We start from the raw sequence: 18,088 nt of genomic DNA, 5'->3' as shown, positions 1-18,088 counted from the left end.
CAGAAAGCTGGGGCTGACACCCGTGCGGACTCCGCACGAGCATCGCCTGTGACAGCGCCCCGGGTCCGGTGGAGGGCAGCGGGGGGAGGAGGGAAGGAGGAGGAGAAGGAGGAGGAGGCGGGAGCAGCATCCGGAGCTGAGCTGCAGCAGCGCCGCCTTTTGTGCTGCGGCCGCGGAGCCCCCGAGGTGAGAGCCTGGCCGAGTTGTGGGGGGGTGGTGGGGGGCAGGGATGGGTCCGGGTCCTGGGATCCGAGCGTGGAGGGAGGGTCGGGATGCAGATGTGGCCTGGTGCGGGGTGGTGGCGTGGGGATGCTGAAGCTGTGTAGATGGAGGGACTGGGGACCTGGACCCGACGCCTGTGGGGCTGGGAAGGAAGGGAATGGAGCCGAGGGATGCCGCGGCCCAGCTTGGAGACGAAGGGCCTCCAGAGCTGGAAAGGACCGTATTGGGGTGGTGTGGAGGGTGATTGGGGGACAGACGTAAAGGACAGAGGGCAAGAGAACATCTCCTCCCACTCATCCTCAGGAAGGGAGAGAGGGAAGGAGGAGGGAGAGTTTTGGCCCCCTCCAGGGAAGGAAAGGAAGGGCAAGGACTGATGTACCCACCATCTCCCTCCACACACACACTTAGCAGGCTGGACCTCAAGATTAGTCAGAGAGCACTTGTTCCTGGATGCCCAGGCGTTGGTCCCCCTCCCCTTCCAGCTGTGATCCTCATAATCCCCTCCAGCTGTGGCATTCACCTCCATCCAGCTGTTGCATCCTCGCCTCCCCCATTCACGTATGGGTTTCTCCCTCCTCTTTCTCTCCATCTCCTCTGGCTCCCCTAACCCATCTCCCCCAGTCAGGCCCTCCAAAAACCTCCTCCCTTTCCCACAAACACTCCTTATACTCATTGGCTTAAAAATAAGCAAGAGTTGAGACTTGCTGGTAACCAAGGCCTTGACTAAGAGGAGGGAAGAGTCAAGGCTCTGTAGACAGTGGGAGGAAATAGTGAGAAGTCCCTTAGAGTTAAGGAAGGAGTCCTACCTTGTAGATGCCTCATGTGCTGCCTTTTTCAGAGGAGCGTAGGTGAGTGGCCTCCAATCAGGAGGGAACGCACATGAGGTCTCCTCACCCCACCCAGAGTCCTCTCAAGTTACAGTCAGTGCATCCCTCTAAACACATTTCCCTTACAGTTCTCAGGGTGGACTCCATTGTTCTAGGAGCTCTGAGTTTCAGCCAGAGGGTCATACCAAGCTAAGGCTAGCAGAAAGGATTTAGGAAGGAAAGGACTCAAGTGCCCCCGAGCCCTCCTGTTGACACTGATGTTTCTCTGAGCTTTAGGGCCCCGCTCCCTCCTATCTCACACAGGTAAAAAAAAAAAGTGTGTCCCCTCAAGCATACCATTCATCCACTCACTTCCATTGTCAACTGAGGTAATTTTGGGAAAACCCCACCTCTCAACATAGAGACACCAGCTAAATGTCCATCCCTAATGAAACCCCGTTATGGACCGAGGAGGTAAAAAGTTAGACGTGGCTCAGGATTTCCTAGGTTAAGGAAACCTAGGAAAGGAACCCTTCTAAAAACCAATTTCTGTTCCCCAGGCCTTCCCCTGGTGGTGACAATGTGGTAAGATCTGGCTTTGCTAGGAAGAGGACCCTCAGTTCTACCACTCATGGCCCAGACTGTCATCAGGCACAGTCCTCCCCCTCCCCTGCCTGAATCTGGAGATAAAGAAGGAATTAGAGAATCAGCCCCATAAGAAGTCCTTACTAGGGTGAGCTGGAGATCACCCCTATATTCAGGTCCTCAACTGTGTACCAGTCAAGCCCTGGGACCCCCAGCTGCCATGCTTCTTCCAGGGAGGTGAAAATGTCTGCCCCCTCACACCCACCACTCACCCATTCACTCACATTGTTGACTGAGGTGATACTAGGAAGAAGGAGGATACTGTTGAGATGATGCTAGCAGGAGACAGAGGGGCTTCATGAGGGCCTTGGCCACATAGACAACTAGTCTGTCTGGTTCATTGGCTCCCAGAAGGACTGGGGTCATATGTGTGTGTGGGAAGGTGAGGAGACTGCGACAGTGACCAGATTCCAGAGGAGGCTAAAGATCATTCAGGATAGAGCCCTTGCCCTTTGGTTTCTTCATTCTTTGGTCTTTTTTTCCCTCTTGTTTCTCCACCTCCCTTTCCACCTGTACCCTCCCTACTGGCACTTGCTTTGAGAAAGAGAACAAGGGAAAGAAAGGAAGGGAATCACATTCATAAAAGACTTACAACTGTGTGTTAGGTACCTTCCATATGTCTAATGCTTATAGAGAGCTTCCTGTGTGCCAGGTCCCAGGCCAAGAACTTTATTTTGATTGTCTTAATAATGACCTTAACAAGACTGAGTGAGATAGTGTTATCGTCATCTCTGATGGAGGAGGAAACTCAAACTTAAGTAATTTGTTCCAAGTAAAAAAGTTAATATGTGGCAAGACGTAGGATTTGAACCCAGGTCTGTGTGACCCAGAACCACCTGTGTTCTTTTTTTTTTTTTTAAGACAGGGTTTCACCATGTTGGTCAGGCTGGTCTTGAACTCCCAACCTCAGGTGATCTGCCTGCTTTGGCCTCCAAAGTGCTTGGATTACAGGCGTGAGCCACCACGCCCGGCCAGAACCTGTGTTCTTACCACCACATTAGATACTGCATTGGCACTGTGTGACATAGGTATCACTGTCCCCATTTAGCAATGAAAAAACTGAGGTTTGTTAAGAAGTCTCAGGCCAGGTCACCCAACTGGCCAGGAGCAGAGAGACAAGTCCTCAGCAAGCCACTCTGATTTTGAGGCCTGTGTTCTCTCCTCCACCACCTGCCCTCTCCCTACAGCACAACTGTCCTAATAAGCTAAGTGACAGGAATGCATGAGCAGTCCATCAATCTTATTTTCTCTTTTACACTTTAAATTTTATATCTTACATTAAAAGCAATTCAAAGTTGTTACTGAAATACTAAGAATATAGGTAAACCTAAAGGAGAAAATTAAAACACACATCATTCCACCTAACTAGAAACTGTTGTTATACTTTGATATTTTTTCTTCCAGATTTTCATTTTATTTATTTATTTATTTATTTTGAGACGGAGTTTTGCTCTTGTTGCCCAGGCTGGAGTGCAGTGGCACAATCTTGGCTCACTGCAACCACCACCTTCCGGTTTCAAGTGATTCTCCTGCCTCAGCCTCCTGAGTAGCTGGGATTACAGGTGTGCGCCACCACGCCCGGCTAATTTTTGTATTTATAGTAGAGATGGAGTTTCACCATGTTGTCCAGGCTGGTCTCAAAATCTTGACTACATGATCCGCCCACCTCGGCCTCCCAAAGTGCTGGGATTACAGGCATGAGCCACCACACTCAGCCCCAGATTTTTAAAAATGCCCATCCAGCTGAGGAACTATTTGTTAACATCCGCTGAACTTCTTCCAGGTCCATCTGAGGTCCTAGGTAGGAGGGACTCCTGTGATCCATCCTGCCCTGCTCTTGCCCTTCCCTTCCCCGAGGCCTCTATGGGTAAAGCTGAGGGGTGATCCAGGGCCACATGATCAAAAGGGAGGATCTGAGCAGTGTAGCTGCTTAAGAGAGCAGATTCCAGAGATAACTGGTCAGGGAGTGAGGATGGGGTGCAGAAAAGCAGGCCTTCCCCCTTAGTCCAGAAGAGACAGAATGGCAGGATTTACAGAGGAGGGACTGGTGATCTGGTAGAGGAATGACCAGGAACTCCAGCACAATCACGAGCACTGTGACCTGGTTCTACTGGAACCTGAAATCGCCATTTGTTCTGGGAAAGCAGAAGGTTGGAGACCAAGCCTCCCTTTTTCTGGTCAGACAGAAGAGACAGCCTCTCCAGGATCCACAAGGAAAGACCTGATGTCCAGCCAACCAGGAAGACAAAGCAAGAAGGCTGCTCCCTGCACCCCCTCTACCATCTTACTTAATTAACCTCACCACCCCAGAAGGGAGGGTTGGGCACCACAAAGAGATTATAGTCCTTAAACTAATTGGTGGCAGAACTGGGATTCTAGCTCTGATCTCTCCAAATCTGAAGCTGATTCTTTTTTTGTGTTTTGTTTTTTTTTTTTTTTTTCCTTTTTGTGGAGAATGGGGTCTCGCTATTTTGCCCAGGCAGGTCTCAAACTCCTGGGCTCGCTCAAGCTATCCTCCCACCTCTGCCTCCCTAAGAGCTGGGATTACAGGCATGAGCCACAGAGCCCAGCTGCAGATTCTTTTGTGCTAAACAGTACTGTCCCTCCCTTCCCTAAACCCCTTCACCATCCACCCTACTGGAAGAAGTATGGCAGCTAGGTGTTTCAGGGCTTGATTGGTATAGGGCTGAGGACCTGAATTTAGGGGTGATCTCGTTTTCCCCCAAGTTCTCAGGGGAACCTCTCATGAGGGCACTAAGAAAAGCTACAGTTCTTTTCATCTTGGGACCCTGGGGCCAGGACCATGGATCCTGTCAAAAAGGAAAATAAAAACAAGCTGCAGGGCAGGGTACAGTGGCTCACACCTGTAACACCAACTCTTTGGGAGACCTAGGCTGGTGGATCATTTGAGCCCAGGAGTTTGAAACCAGTCTGGTCAACAGAGTGAGACATGGTCTCCACAATTTTTTTTTTTTTTTAGTTTAGCCTGGTATGGTGGTGAGTGCCTGTAGTCCCAGCTACTCAGGAGGCTGAAGGGGGAGGATCACTTGAGCCCAGGAGGTTGAGGCTGCAGGCAGTGAGCCGTGATCGTGCCACTGCACTCCAGCCTAGGCAACAAAGCGAGACCCTGTTTCAAAAACAATACAAGCTGAAGCCAAGGGGACAGGAGGCATGGCCACAAGTGGTCAGAATCCTTTATCCTCTCAGCGTCTCAAAGCTTGCAGAGGTGGAACTACGACTCCAAAGCCTTGGGTCTCCTTTCCCTTTGAAGACTCCCCTCCCTACCCCCACTCACGAGAGAAAGGGAATCGTCCTCCTTTTCCTGAGTAAAAAATGAGGTCTCAGACAGTGGAGAGCACTCAATGTGAGAGCCCAAGATTAAGGCAGATGGCCTGGCCTCTGCACTGAGCCCCTAAGACCACCAAACAGCTTGGTATTGACATTCTACTGTTAGACAAGAAGGAGCTAGAGAGAAGTCAGAGTTTACCTGCCACAGGCTTCCAAAATCTCAGGTCAGAGAACCTAGAAGGTGGGATAAATGGGGGTGATTTCCTACCCCACTCTACCCTGTTGCCGACTTATGCAGCACTTTGGAACCACCAGCAAAGCACTGAATTAGGGCCTCTTGGGTGGCCAGAGAGCCTCCTCCCCTGGTAGATGTGTGGCTTAGAGACCATTCTGTCCCCTCACCCAATGTGAGGCAGAAGCACCATCAACACTTGGTAGATGTGGTTGACAGAGTGAGTGACACAGAGACCCACCCTCCTGTCACATTGCTGCCCTTCCCCCAGGTTCTGCATAATTGATAACGGAGAGACAGCTCCCCTCCTCCAGGGTGACTGAACGTCTGGGCCAGGGGCTCCCAGCCATCCTAGACACCCCTCCAAAGTCCTGGCGCCAAGGCCCGGCCAGGGGGCAGTGGGACACAGCTGGCAGGTCAGGAATAAAGGAAACAGAAAGCGTGTGTGTGTGTGTGTGTGTGTGTGTGTGTGTGTGTGTGTGTGTAATCTCCAGTTCCTCTATAAAACTATAGCTCCCAGGGGCAGCAGTTTTCCCTCCACTCCAGGTCAATCTGGAAGAGCTGTCATTAGCCTGAGATCTTTCCCTTGGTCCCATCTCCTACTTCTTATCCCCACGACCCTAAAAGACAGACAGGTGAAATGGCTTCTCTCCTTCTCTCCCCAGCTGCTGGCCCTGGATACCAGACGGGCCTCTAGGGAAGCCTGGTGAACTGGAGGGAGGCTCGGCTGGCTGCAAGTGTCTCTGAGCATGTCCCCCTTTCTATGACTAAACCACCTAGTCGTCAAACAACCAGATGACGGCTGAAAAATTCCTTTAAAAAGCCAGGTGTTGTGCCTACTCAAAGCTCAGCTTCTAGATAGAAAAGGAGGTGGATGCTCTCCGTGTTTCTCACTCCCCTTTCATCTCCATTTTCTCAGGGTCCTCCTCTGCTTTTCCAAACAGCTTTTCAAGCCATCCTTCTCGGGGCTGACTCCGCTTCACGCTGTTCCGGTGTCTGTATACGTCGGCTCCTTCCTCCTTCCCTAGCTGTGCCTTTCGCCTTTTCTGTGCCCTGTCTCCCTTTCTCTCATTTCCTGCTTTCCTTCCCTGTGGCACTGCACCCCCAATGCCAACCCCACAAGTCCCCTACTGCCAATACCCGACGCCTCAGCCGAAGATCTCTCTGCATGCGGGGGCAGGGGAAGGTACGGGAAGGAAGGGAACACAGATGGGGCAGACCGCTGGGTGGGGGTCCGCATCTACAATCCCCGCAACCAGCCACCAGGGCCAACCCAGGTCAGAGGCGGGGCCCAGGCGCAGCCCCACCCCCGCGTCGCGCTCACGTGACCCTGGGCTAATCTTGTCCTGGTGACTTCACGCGCCGCCTCAGGCCCAGTCGTCATGGTTACGCCGCAGCGCCCAGCGCTTCCCCTAGCTGGCCATGTCCCCTCCCGTTCCCCACCCGGACCACCCTCTTCCGCCGCCCCGGCCCTCGCCCCAGCCATGCGCCACGTGACGGCCAGGAAGGAGGTCGGAATGGGGGAGGGGGCGCTGTGGCCGTAACCCCTTCCTCTCCACTTTGAGCGGCTCTGACTTCGGCCTTCCATTGCTGGTGGGCAAGCGGTCCAGAGGGCGGCCCCAGCTCCTCCCCGAGCTCTCCACTACTGCCTTCCCTCCCTCCTGGCCTGCCAGGCGAGAGCGTTCCAGAGTCCTGGACCTTGGTTCTGGGTGGTCCAGAAGCGAAGCCCCGGCCTGCGGCGGAGTGGGAGGTGGAGGGGGGCAGGCAAACTCACTTAGGTCCTCCAAACGAAATTCTCCCATATGTTGGCACTTTACTTGGTCTGTGTTTGTCTGTAATTTGCATTGCAATCTACACCTTACCTCGTGAAGTCACAAATACCGCGTGGAATATGTTGGGGATTTGGAAGCTGAACTTCACTGTGAGGTGTGTTTTCTGGGCCTAAGTTCTCTCAAGAATATAATGGGACCAGTAATACTTCCTTCACCTGGTTCTTCTGAGGATTCAGGGAGCTAATGTGTGTGCGGGCGTAGAGAGAGTGTGCGGTGCTTAAGGCAATCCTCCGGGTGGGTAGAGCCCTGGTTCCACCTTACCGAGCACCCTTTGCACGCCAGGTGCTGTTGCAAGCCATGGTTCCCTTGTGATGCAAAGTGGTCACTCTAAAGGCTGTACAGGCTCCAGTATAATGGGAGCCATGATGGAGAAAGCATAGCCGGGCTGTGCCAGCCTAGAAGACGCATTAACCTAGAGCGGATCAGGAAAGAAGGATGTGCAGGATAAAATGAGACCAGGATAAAGAGATGAGAAGCACCTTCCAGGCTGGGGGGTGAAGCTTGAGCCTTTTTTTTTTTTTTTTAAGACACAGTCTTGCTGTCACCCAGGCTAAAATGCACTGCACAATCTCGGCTCGCAACCTCCACCTGCCGGGCTCAAGCGATTCTCCCATCTTAGCCTCCCAAGTAGCTGGGACCATAGATATGCGCCACCACACCCGGCTAATTTTTTGTATTTTTAGCAGAGGCAGCCTCTCCCCATATTGCCCAGGCTGGTCTCAAACTCCCAAGCTCAAACGATACGCCCACCTCGGCCTCCCAAAGTGCTGGGATTACAGATATGAGCCACCGCGCCCCGCCGAGCTTGAGCTTCTTAATAGCTATGGCACTGTGGGCAGGTTAATACCTCTATGCCTTAGTCTGTAAAACGGGATAATAATGCCTGCCTTACAGTTTAGAGGATTAAATATGCAAAGTGCTAATGCACCTATAACAGAAGCTAACATACTTAATAAACCTTTATCTTTTTTTTTCTTTTTGAGACGGAGTCTTGCTCTGTCGCCCAGGCTAGAGTGCAGTGGAAGCTCACTGAAACTTCTGCCTCCCGGGTTCAAGTGATTCTTCTGGTGCTGGTGGGGGCAGTTGTTTTTTGAGACAGGGTCTCGCTCTGTCGCCCAGGCTGCAGTGCAGTAGTGCAGTCACTACTCACTACAGCTTCAGCCTCCCATGCTCAAGCTATCCTCCCACCTCAGCCTCCTCAGTAGCTGGGACTAAAGGCCCACATCACCACAATTGGCTAATTTTTGTATTTTTTGTAGAGATGGGTTTTCCCCATGTTGCCCAGGCTGGTCTGGAACTTCCAGGCTTCAGTGATCCACCTGCCTTGGCCCCTCAAAGTGCTGGGATTAAAGGTGTGAACCACCATGCCTGGCCCATTTTTTGTTGTTGTTTTTTAATTGAGACAAGTCTTGCTCTCTCACCCAGGCTAGACTGCAATACACGATCCTGGCTCACTGCAACCTCCGCCTCCCAGGTTCAAGTGATTCTCATGCCTCAGCCTCCTGAGTAGCTGGGACTACAGGTTCATGCCAACATGCCAGGCTAATTTTTTTTTTTTTGTATTAGTAGAGATGCGGTTTCACCATGTTGGCCAGTCTGGTCTCGAGCTCCTGACCTCAGGTTATCCCCTTGCCTCAACCTCCCAAAGTGTTGGGATTACAGGCTTGAGCCACCGCATCCAGCCCCCAATCTGTTTTAGAAAGATCCTTCTGAAGGTGCTGGGTGGAGAATTGGGGGTAAGGAGGGCACTTGGAGACCAGTCTTCCCGGGCCAGGTGAGGACAGCTAATGAGGCTTGAACTAAGGCAATAACACTGGGACTAAATAGCATGCATTGGGTCAGAGCTTTACAAATGTGCCAGCTGTAAGAATCACCTAGGGTGCTTATTAAATATGCAGATTCCAGGCCTACTGCCCTCACCCCCCAGGAAAAAGTCTTCCATGGAAAGTCCTGGAAATTAAGTATTATAAGAACTATCAGAGTTTCCCTAGCCACCCTGTATGCTTGTGTCATTATCTACTGAACCCTTCTGCATGTGGAGATTCCTGCCACCCCTCCCACATTGTAATTCAGAATGTATGGCACTTATTTCCAGACTAACGCAGGGGCTCATGGAAGGGCCCTACTAGCTATGAGGAACAATTAGAGGGATGTTTTTTTTCTCGGGAATCTTCAAATCTCAGGACTTGGTAACTGACAAGTATGGAGTGATTGGGAGACCAGGATGGCTCCTGGTGTCAAGTTCTGGACAAGTCTGGTGGAGGATGAAGGGTTTGCTGTGCCCGAGTGACAGCCAGTTTATTCCTTTGTATAGCTGGAAAAACAGGCTCAACTACAGCCTGCCTGAGGTCACACAGCCATTAAGTGGCAGAAGCAAGTCCAGAATCCAGGTTTTTTTTTTTATTACTGTTTTTGAGACGGAGTCTCGCTCTGTTGTCCAGGCTGGAGTGCAGTGGCTCACTGCAACCTCTGCCTCCTGGGCTCAAGCAATCCTCCCACCTCAACCTCCAGAGGAGCTGGGATACAACAGTCACGCATCACCATGCCCGGCTAATTTTTTTTTTTTTAACTTTTGGTAGAGACAGGGTTTTGCTGTGTTGCCCAGGCTGGTCTCGAACTCCTGAGCTCAAGTGATCTACCTGCCTCAGCCTCTCAAAGTGCTGAGATTACAGGCATGAGCCAACACACCGTGCCAGATTCAGGTTTTTTAATAGTTGCTTTTTAAATAGCACCCAGCTATGAACTGGACAAATCTCCATTGCCTGGAAAGCTAGGTCATGGTTTAGGGAAGAGGGGATGGGGCAATGGAGAAGAGGAAAGAGGAAACAAGACCTTGTTTGACCCCTGGGAGAGCCACTGGACTGAAGGGAGGGCTAAGGGGGATGAAGCAGTGGCCTTCTGTGACAGTGTCTGCATCCCCATTGGCTGTTTCTGCCTTTTTCCCCACCTGTGCAGGGGTGGGGGAGACACGGAACTCTGTGGTTACAACCTTCATTTACCTTGGAGAGGCCCAGGAATGTGTCTTAGAATGAGGCTCTCACCTGAGTTGAATGCTCCTGAGAGGGCCTCAATAGTACCATACGTTAGTGCCTGGGTGGGAGGCCTGGTGCATCATCTGTATGTAGGCAGCTCAAGAATGCTGTCTGGGCCGGGCGCGGTGGCTCACGTCTATAATCCCAGCACTTTGGGAGGCCGAGGCGGGTGGATTACAAGGTCAATAGATCGAGACCATCCTGGTCAACATGGTGAAACCCGGTCTCTACTTAAAAATACAAAAAATTAGCTAGGCATGGTGGCGTGTGCCTGTAATCCCAGCTACTCAGGAGGCTGAGGCAGGAGAATTGCCTGAACCCAGGAGGCGGAGGTTGTGGTGAGCCGAGATCGCGCCATTGCACTCCAGCCTGGGTAACAAGAGCGAAACTCCATCTCAAAAAAAAAAAAAAAAAAAAAAGAATGCTGTCTGAGGGTGCCTGAACTACCAGCATCCTGTGTGTGCTTCAATGTGAGGGAGGTCCAGGTGTTACCACTGTGTACCTCAGGTTGACCCTGAGGTAAAGGTGTAAATGTGAGACCCTCGTGTTGTGTGTGCCTGAGTCTCAGATGAAAAAAATGTGCTGCAGCAATGAATTAGTCCTCTTACAGGGAGAAGGGGAACTCATCTGTTATGATTATACTTGAATTTGAGACATATTTTACCAGTGTGTACGAGGTGGGGCTGTTACTTGTGTCTACCTGAGAATGATATGTAGGTACAATACCAGAATACTTATTACTTACTTGCCTTACTAACATGCCTGAGAGGAAGCCCAGGTGTATCAGATTTCCTAAGATGGGTCAAGGTGAAACTTGGAGGGGGAAGGGTAACTGAGGGTGAGCCACAGGTGTTACCTCCAGCAGGACTACTGTGAGCCCAGCACTCCAATCTGTGCCTCTGAAGTAAGTGTCCTGAGCGGACACACTGGGGCTTTAACAGCTCCTCTTTCCTTCGTTCCCACAGGGCCCAGTGCTCACCATCATACCAGGGGGCAGAGGTGATGGCTTGCCTCCATGAGACCCGAACACCTTCTCCTTCCTTTGGGGGCTTTGTGTCTACCCTAAGCGAGGCATCCATGCGCAAGCTGGACCCAGACACTTCTGACTGCACTCCTGAGAAGGATCTGACACCTACCCAGTGTGTACTTCGAGATGTGGTACCCCTTGGTGGGCAGGGTGGGGGAGGGCCCAGCCCCTCCCCAGGTGGAGAGCCGCCCCCTGAGCCTTTTGCCAACAGTGTCCTGCAGCTACATGAGCAGGATGCAGGGGGCCCAGGGGGAGCAGCTGGGTCACCTGAGAGTCGGGCATCCAGAGTTCGAGCTGACGAGGTACGGCTGCAGTGCCAGAGTGGCAGTGGCTTCCTTGAAGGCCTCTTTGGCTGTCTGCGCCCTGTCTGGACCATGATTGGCAAAGCCTACTCCACTGAGCACAAGCAGCAGCAGGAAGGTAGGTCACATCCTTGTGGGAACCTCCCATTGCCCTGAGCCCAATATCTTTTGGTTGGTCAGCTCCACTAAAGTCACCCAATGGTCCCTTCCCTCCCCATGCCCCAGCCCTAGTCCCTTAGCCATCCATCAGCCTCTAGCTTCCCAGCTTTTTTTTAAAGACACCCATTCATTCCTTCCCTGTCCCCTCGAACCACCTTCTCTGCCTATTTTGGCTACCTTTCTGCCTCACCCTCAAGTCAATTCAGCCGACCCAATGCTATCCCCCTTTCCTGGCCTTGAGTGCGGCTCTTTCTGAGGCTTGTGGCACTGTGCCTCCTGCCCACAGACCTTTGGGAGGTCCCCTTTGAGGAAATCCTGGACCTGCAGTGGGTGGGCTCAGGGGCCCAGGGTGCTGTCTTCCTGGGGCGTTTCCACGGGGAGGAGGTGGCTGTGAAGAAGGTGCGAGACCTCAAAGAAACCGACATCAAGCACTTGCGAAAGCTGAAGCACCCCAACATCATCACCTTCAAGTAAGGTCCAAGGCAGGGGCTGGGTGGTGGGGATACTATGCTAAGGCCTGGTACCCTCCTGGGCAGTGGGACCTACCCCATCCTTCCCAGAGGAGACCCTTAGGCGGAACGGGTGGGAATGGGGTTTCCAGGTATCAATCAGGTGAAGGTTGAGCCAGCTGAGGCCTTCATACCACTGTTTGGCTCCCAGGGGTGTGTGCACCCAGGCTCCCTGCTACTGCATTCTCATGGAGTTCTGCGCCCAGGGCCAGCTGTATGAGGTACTGCGGGCTGGCCGCCCTGTTACCCCCTCCTTACTGGTTGACTGGTCCATGGGCATCGCCGGTGGCATGAACTACCTGCACCTGCACAAGATTATCCACAGGGATCTCAAGTCACCCAAGTGAGTAAGCAAGCAGGGAGCAACAGATGGGCATGCAGGTGACCCACTCAAGTCAGTGTGGCCTTCTCCCCGCTTCCAAACCATGTCCTAGGTCCATGTGGCCGTCTCAGAAACCTCTTCCAAGTGACAATCCCACCTCGGGAATGCTGTAGTGAGCCCCTCTGTGTGTCCCAAATGATTTAAAACTGAGAGTTCCTGCAGAGTTAGATAAAGTATGTGGAGGGGCGTGGATCCCAGCTGACTACACTCTTTACCAGCATGCTAATCACCTACGACGATGTGGTGAAGATCTCAGATTTTGGCACTTCCAAGGAGCTGAGTGACAAGAGCACCAAGATGTCCTTTGCAGGGACAGTAGCCTGGATGGCCCCTGAGGTGATCCGCAATGAGCCTGTGTCCGAGAAGGTCGACATCTGGTGAGGACTAGGCTGAAAACTGAGAAGAGTGGGTAGCCAGCACTGGGGGATGGCTGACAACTTATAGGGCTTGAGCACAAGTGATGAGCCTGTAGCAACCAGGACCTCTGGAGGAAGCCCTTCCCAAGTGATGTCCCCTCATCCCTAGGTCCTTTGGTGTGGTGCTGTGGGAACTGCTGACTGGTGAGATCCCCTACAAAGACGTAGATTCCTCAGCCATCATCTGGGGTGTGGGAAGCAATAGTCTCCATCTGCCCGTGCCCTCCAGTTGCCCAGATGGTTTCAAGATCCTGCTTCGCCAGTGCTGGTAAGGATGGTCTGGGCTGGGATACTGGGCCTGGAGAAGTTGTGAAGCATGGCAGTACTGATGGACAGCCAGTACCTAGAACCCTAAGCGGCCAAGCATAGAATCCTTAACAGAAAGGGTGTCAAGAGCTCCCAGATGTGGCTCCCCAAGTACTGAGGACTCAGGATGTGATCCAGGGAACTAGAATCTGGAACTAAGAGGGGTTGGACTGAACAATAAATGGGAGGGGTACATTTAATTCAGAGATTTGACTTGCATCTGAACCAGGCGCATGCTACCTTCTGAGCTGAGTCATCGGGGGCAAGTGGTATCACTCTGAACCTGTTTCCTCATCTATAAAATACAGTTAACAATATCTGCATTCCTGGGTTGCTATGAAGTGCCAGTGAGTGCATACAAGTACAGGGAAGGAGCAGCATAACCACTAGCATGGTTGGTTGAACCTCAAGTAGACAACCATAGAACACAGAAGGAAAGGGCCCCAGAACCTCATTTGGAACCTAGACCCAGGGTTTGAAGATTCCTTATCTGTCACTGAGCATTTCCCAAAGTAGTTCCTTCAATGGAGTTACTCAGAAAAGGCTTTTGACAGACAAGTTGGAAAATAACTGGGTTCAATAGGTTTCCTTACTGCAGGACTTTGACATGCCAATGGATACTGTGTAACATTCCCTAGAGACAGCTGACCATAAGTTCTTTTGTCCCAGAGTACATTCTAGGATTGGATTCTCCAGGACACACTTTGGGAAAGGATGCTCTAATTCCTACGTGGTCCTCCCTCAAATTCTCCTCTCTCCTCCTAACTCCATTCCTTTCAGGAACAGCAAACCACGAAATCGCCCCTCATTCCGACAGATCCTGCTACATCTGGACATTGCCTCAGCTGATGTACTCTCCACACCCCAGGAGACTTACTTTAAGTCCCAGGTGTGCTGTGGGTAGGAAAATGAATACCTAACTCCCCTTCTTTGCAGAGATGATGCCCTTTGAGAGAGAGGCTGGGAAATGGGTTGAGTGGGACTGAAGAGATTGGCTCTTAGAGGGCTGAGTCAATCCACTCCTTTTTGTTCCAGCACACATTGACAGGTATAGGCAACCTGCAAAGCCTTTCATTGGGTGAAGGGATGACTCTCACTCTTCATCTGCTCTCCACCCCCAGGCAGAGTGGCGGGAAGAAGTAAAACTGCACTTTGAAAAGATCAAGTCAGAAGGGACCTGTCTGCATCGCCTAGAAGAGGAACTGGTGATGAGGAGGAGGGAGGAGCTCAGGTGAGTTCCTGTGCTTGGGGACGTGACTTTACCAAATAGCAAAGACTATGCCAGTCAGCTCCTACCCAACCCCAGGGCAGGTGGAAGGATATGGACAGGAATTCTGAGACTGAGATCTATTATGGCACTAGGTGAACCCAGTTCACCTTGGGGAACCCTTCTGCCCATTGCAGACATGCCCTGGACATCAGGGAGCACTATGAAAGGAAGCTGGAGAGAGCCAACAACCTGTATATGGAACTTAATGCCCTCATGTTGCAGCTGGAACTCAAGGAGAGGGAGCTGCTCAGGTAACCCTACCTGTCCTTATGCACCAAGCCCTGGAGCTGTGCCTGCCTTACCTATGGAGACTGGGGTGCCCCTTCCTGGTCATTTGCCCAGCTGAGAAGGTGACTGGATCTTTAGGCGAGAGCAAGCTTTAGAGCGGAGGTGCCCAGGCCTGCTGAAGCCACACCCTTCCCGGGGCCTCCTGCATGGAAACACAATGGAGAAGCTCATCAAGAAGAGGAATGTGCCACAGAAGCTGTCACCCCATAGCAAAAGGTGGGACACGAACACTGTGGTTCCAGTATGGCAAGAGGGATGCCAAAGTGGCAGCAGTACTTAGCAGGGAGATGTGGGCTTTTTTTCTGAGACGGTGTCTCACTGTCACTCAGGCTGGAGTGCACTGGCACAATCCCAGTTCACTGCAACCTCCACCTTCCAGGTTAAAGCGAACTCTCCCCCATCAGCCTTCCAAGTAGCTAGAACTACAAGCATGTGCCATCACACTCGGCTAATTTTCTATTTTTAGTAGACGGGGTTTCAGTATCTTGGCCAAGTTGGTCTTGAACTCCTGACCTCATGATCCACCCACCTCGGGCTCCCAAAGTGTTGGAATTACAGGCGTGAGCCACTGCACCTGGCCAATGTGTATTTTAGTGTCCAAAGTTAAGGAGTGCTTTGAGTACATAAATTCAGCAGTCTCAACTTTTTACTTTTCCTCTGCTTCCAGACCAGATATTCTCAAGACGGAGTCTTTGCTCCCTAAACTAGATGCAGCCCTAAGTGGGGTTGGGCTTCCTGGGTGTCCTAAGGGCCCCCCCTCACCAGGACGGAGTCGCCGTGGCAAGACCCGTCACCGCAAGGCCAGCGCCAAGGGCAGCTGTGGGGATCTGCCTGGGCTTCGTGCAGCTGTGCCACCCCATGAACCTGGGGGTTCAGCAAGCCCAGGGGGCCTAGGAGGGGGACCCTCAGCCTGGGAGGCCTGCCCCCCCGCCCTCCGTGGGCTTCATCATGACCTCCTGCTCCGCAAAATGTCTTCATCATCCCCAGACCTGCTGTCAGCAGCACTGGGATCCCGGGGCCGGGGAGCCACAGGGGGAGCTGGGGATCCTGGCTCACCACCTCCGGCCCGGGGTGACACCCCACCAAGTGAGGGCTCAGCCCCTGGCTCCACCAGCCCCGATTCACCTGGGGGAGCCAAAGGGGAGCCACCTCCACCAGTAGGGCCTGGTGAAGGTGTGGGGCTTCTGGGAACTGGAAGGGAAGGGACCTCGGGCCGGGGAGGAAGCCGGGCTGGGTCCCAGCACTTGACCCCAGCTGCACTGCTGTACAGGGCTGCCGTCACCCGAAGTCAGGTAAAGTATGCAAAGGCTCCTGAGCTCTTTCCCTTTTTCCTTATTCTTCCTGAGGTCCAAGTCTAAACCCCCAAATTATGCTCAATTGTAAGCCATTCCCCACTTCACCCTTTGTAACTATGTTCCCTTCTGGATTCTTAGTGGCCTCTTTCCACTTCTGACCACAGTCCCCCATCTCTCCTGCAGAAACGTGGCATCTCATCAGAAGAGGAGGAGGGAGAGGTGGACAGTGAAGTAGAGCTGACATCAAGCCAGAGGTAAGTGACGAGTACAGGAGATAATGGCATTCTTGTCTCCTGCAAAGGGCAGAACTGTAATCCCCACTCTCTCCAACATGTAGGTGGCCCCAGAGCCTGAACATGCGCCAGTCACTATCTACCTTCAGCTCAGAGAATCCATCAGATGGGGAGGAAGGCACAGCTAGTGAACCTTCCCCTAGTGGCACACCTGAAGTTGGCAGCACCAACACTGATGAGCGGCCAGATGAGCGATCTGATGACATGTGCTCCCAAGGCTCAGAAATCCCACTGGACCCACCTCCTTCAGAGGTTATCCCTGGCCCTGAACCCAGCTCCCTGCCCATTCCACACCAGGAACTTCTCAGAGGAAAGCAGGTGAGTGGTAGAACAGCAATAAGCAGATATTGAACGGGGAGAGCTATAAGCAGATGCCTTGTCTTAACAGCTTTTGGGAAGACAGATGCACAGGCCAGAAAGTACTGTAAAGAGCAGATATCCATGTGGTGGAATTTCAGAAGCCTCTAGCACACAGCATCTATTGTGGTGCCTGACCAGTAGCTTGTATGTAGCTATAAATTGCAGCCAGGGAAGGATTCTACAAGTAGGAGTCTGACACCTTGGAGAATGGCCTGAGCAACTGAAACCTGGAAGGAATAAAATCAGTAAGCCACTGGCTATTAAAATGATCCCAGCAAAGAACCCTAAGGAATTTCACTGCATTTCTACTCTTCCTCACAGGGCCCTCCCAATTCTGAGGACTCAGACTGTGACAGCACTGAATTGGACAACTCCAACAGCGTTGATGCCTTGCGGCCCCCAGCTTCCCTCCCTCCATGAAAGCCACTCATATTCCATGTACATAGAGAAATATTTATATAAATGATATATATATATATAAATATATATATATATGCGCGCCACATAATCAACAGAAAGATGGGGCTGTCCCAGCCGTAAGTCAGGCTTGAGGGAGACTGATCCCCTGACCAATTCACCTGATAAACTCTAGGGACTCTGGCAGCTGTGGAAATGAATGAGGCATAGCTGTATAGCTGTGCATAAGGGCAAACTGGCCCCTTCCTGCCCCACTCCATTCCTTACATTCGGCAAGCAACAAGGCAATAGAAAAGCCAGGCTTGTCTTTATATTCTTTATCCCCAAATACTGGGGAGATGGGGGGATGGGGAGGGTGGGACGGGCAGGAGAGAAAACACTTAGACTGCACTTTTCTGTTTTCCGTTTACTCTGTTTACACATTTTGCACTTGGGAGGAGGGAGACTAAGGCTGGGTCCTCCCCTCTGAAATTTCTCAGGTGGCAATGTAACTCATTTTTTTGTCCCTCCATTTATCTTCTCTGCCCAAGCCCTTAGGGCCCAGTGGGAGGTTAGGAGACTGATAGCATGTGATGGCTCAGGCTGAAGAACTGGGGTGCTGTTTAAGTCCTTGCTTTTATCCTGGTGCCTGATTGGGGTGGGGACTGTCATATTGTAACCCCTGTGAAAAATTCTGAAATATAACCACTCCATGCAGGCCCAGCTGTTGAGGGTTTTCTTGATGAATGAATGGGGTACCATACATGGTTAAGATAAAGCCTTGGGCTCAGGACTTTATCTGAGGTGTTTGAACAAGTTCTCCTGCCCCTCCACTTTTATGCATCTATTCTCACTAAATGAGTATAATGTCAAGCCCCAACTTTCTAAAATTACAGGAATAAATGATAGCAGGTACATCCTTCTAACTTGTTATGGAGGACTATAAATGAAGTTACTAAGAGCAATAGAGTGAAATTTTTAGTTTAAAATATGCAAGCCTGAACAAGAGGACCAACATTCCCAAGAAA

The 18,088-nt window shown here is 51.8% G+C and overlaps 1 protein-coding gene across 4 annotated transcripts; it reads left to right on the top strand.

Moving 5' to 3' along the window:
* The first annotated feature begins 23 nt into the window (after window positions 1-23).
* Window positions 24-17,778, top strand: MAP3K12 (mitogen-activated protein kinase kinase kinase 12). Of its 4 annotated transcripts, none has more exons than XM_012450332.2 (15): window positions 25-186; window positions 11,023-11,196; window positions 11,296-11,504; window positions 11,832-12,015; window positions 12,206-12,397; window positions 12,655-12,813; window positions 12,962-13,120; window positions 13,939-14,047; window positions 14,280-14,389; window positions 14,563-14,679; window positions 14,795-14,932; window positions 15,384-16,008; window positions 16,195-16,265; window positions 16,349-16,622; window positions 16,986-17,778. In XM_012450332.2, exons 2-15 carry the CDS (start codon window positions 11,060-11,062, stop codon window positions 17,082-17,084), a joined length of 2,583 nt encoding a protein of 860 aa, XP_012305755.1. In that variant the 5' UTR covers window positions 25-186; window positions 11,023-11,059; the 3' UTR covers window positions 17,085-17,778. The 4 variants fall into 4 exon arrangements, with proteins under 4 accessions (XP_012305757.1, XP_012305755.1, XP_012305753.1 ...); XM_012450331.3 differs by lacking the exon at window positions 25-186 and adding an exon at window positions 7,068-7,119; XM_012450334.3 differs by having other exon boundaries at window positions 24-186; window positions 11,023-11,504.
* Window positions 17,779-18,088: the final 310 nt, after the last annotated feature.

This window comes from Aotus nancymaae, unplaced genomic scaffold (genome assembly GCF_030222135.1).
Source record: "Aotus nancymaae isolate 86718 unplaced genomic scaffold, 86718_ANA_hifiasm-v0.15.2.pri h1tg000016l, whole genome shotgun sequence".
Taxonomy (NCBI): domain Eukaryota; kingdom Metazoa; phylum Chordata; class Mammalia; order Primates; family Aotidae; genus Aotus; species Aotus nancymaae.
The sequence above is the reverse complement of the archived record's forward strand: the minus strand, read 5'-3'. Positions and strand labels throughout refer to the sequence as shown.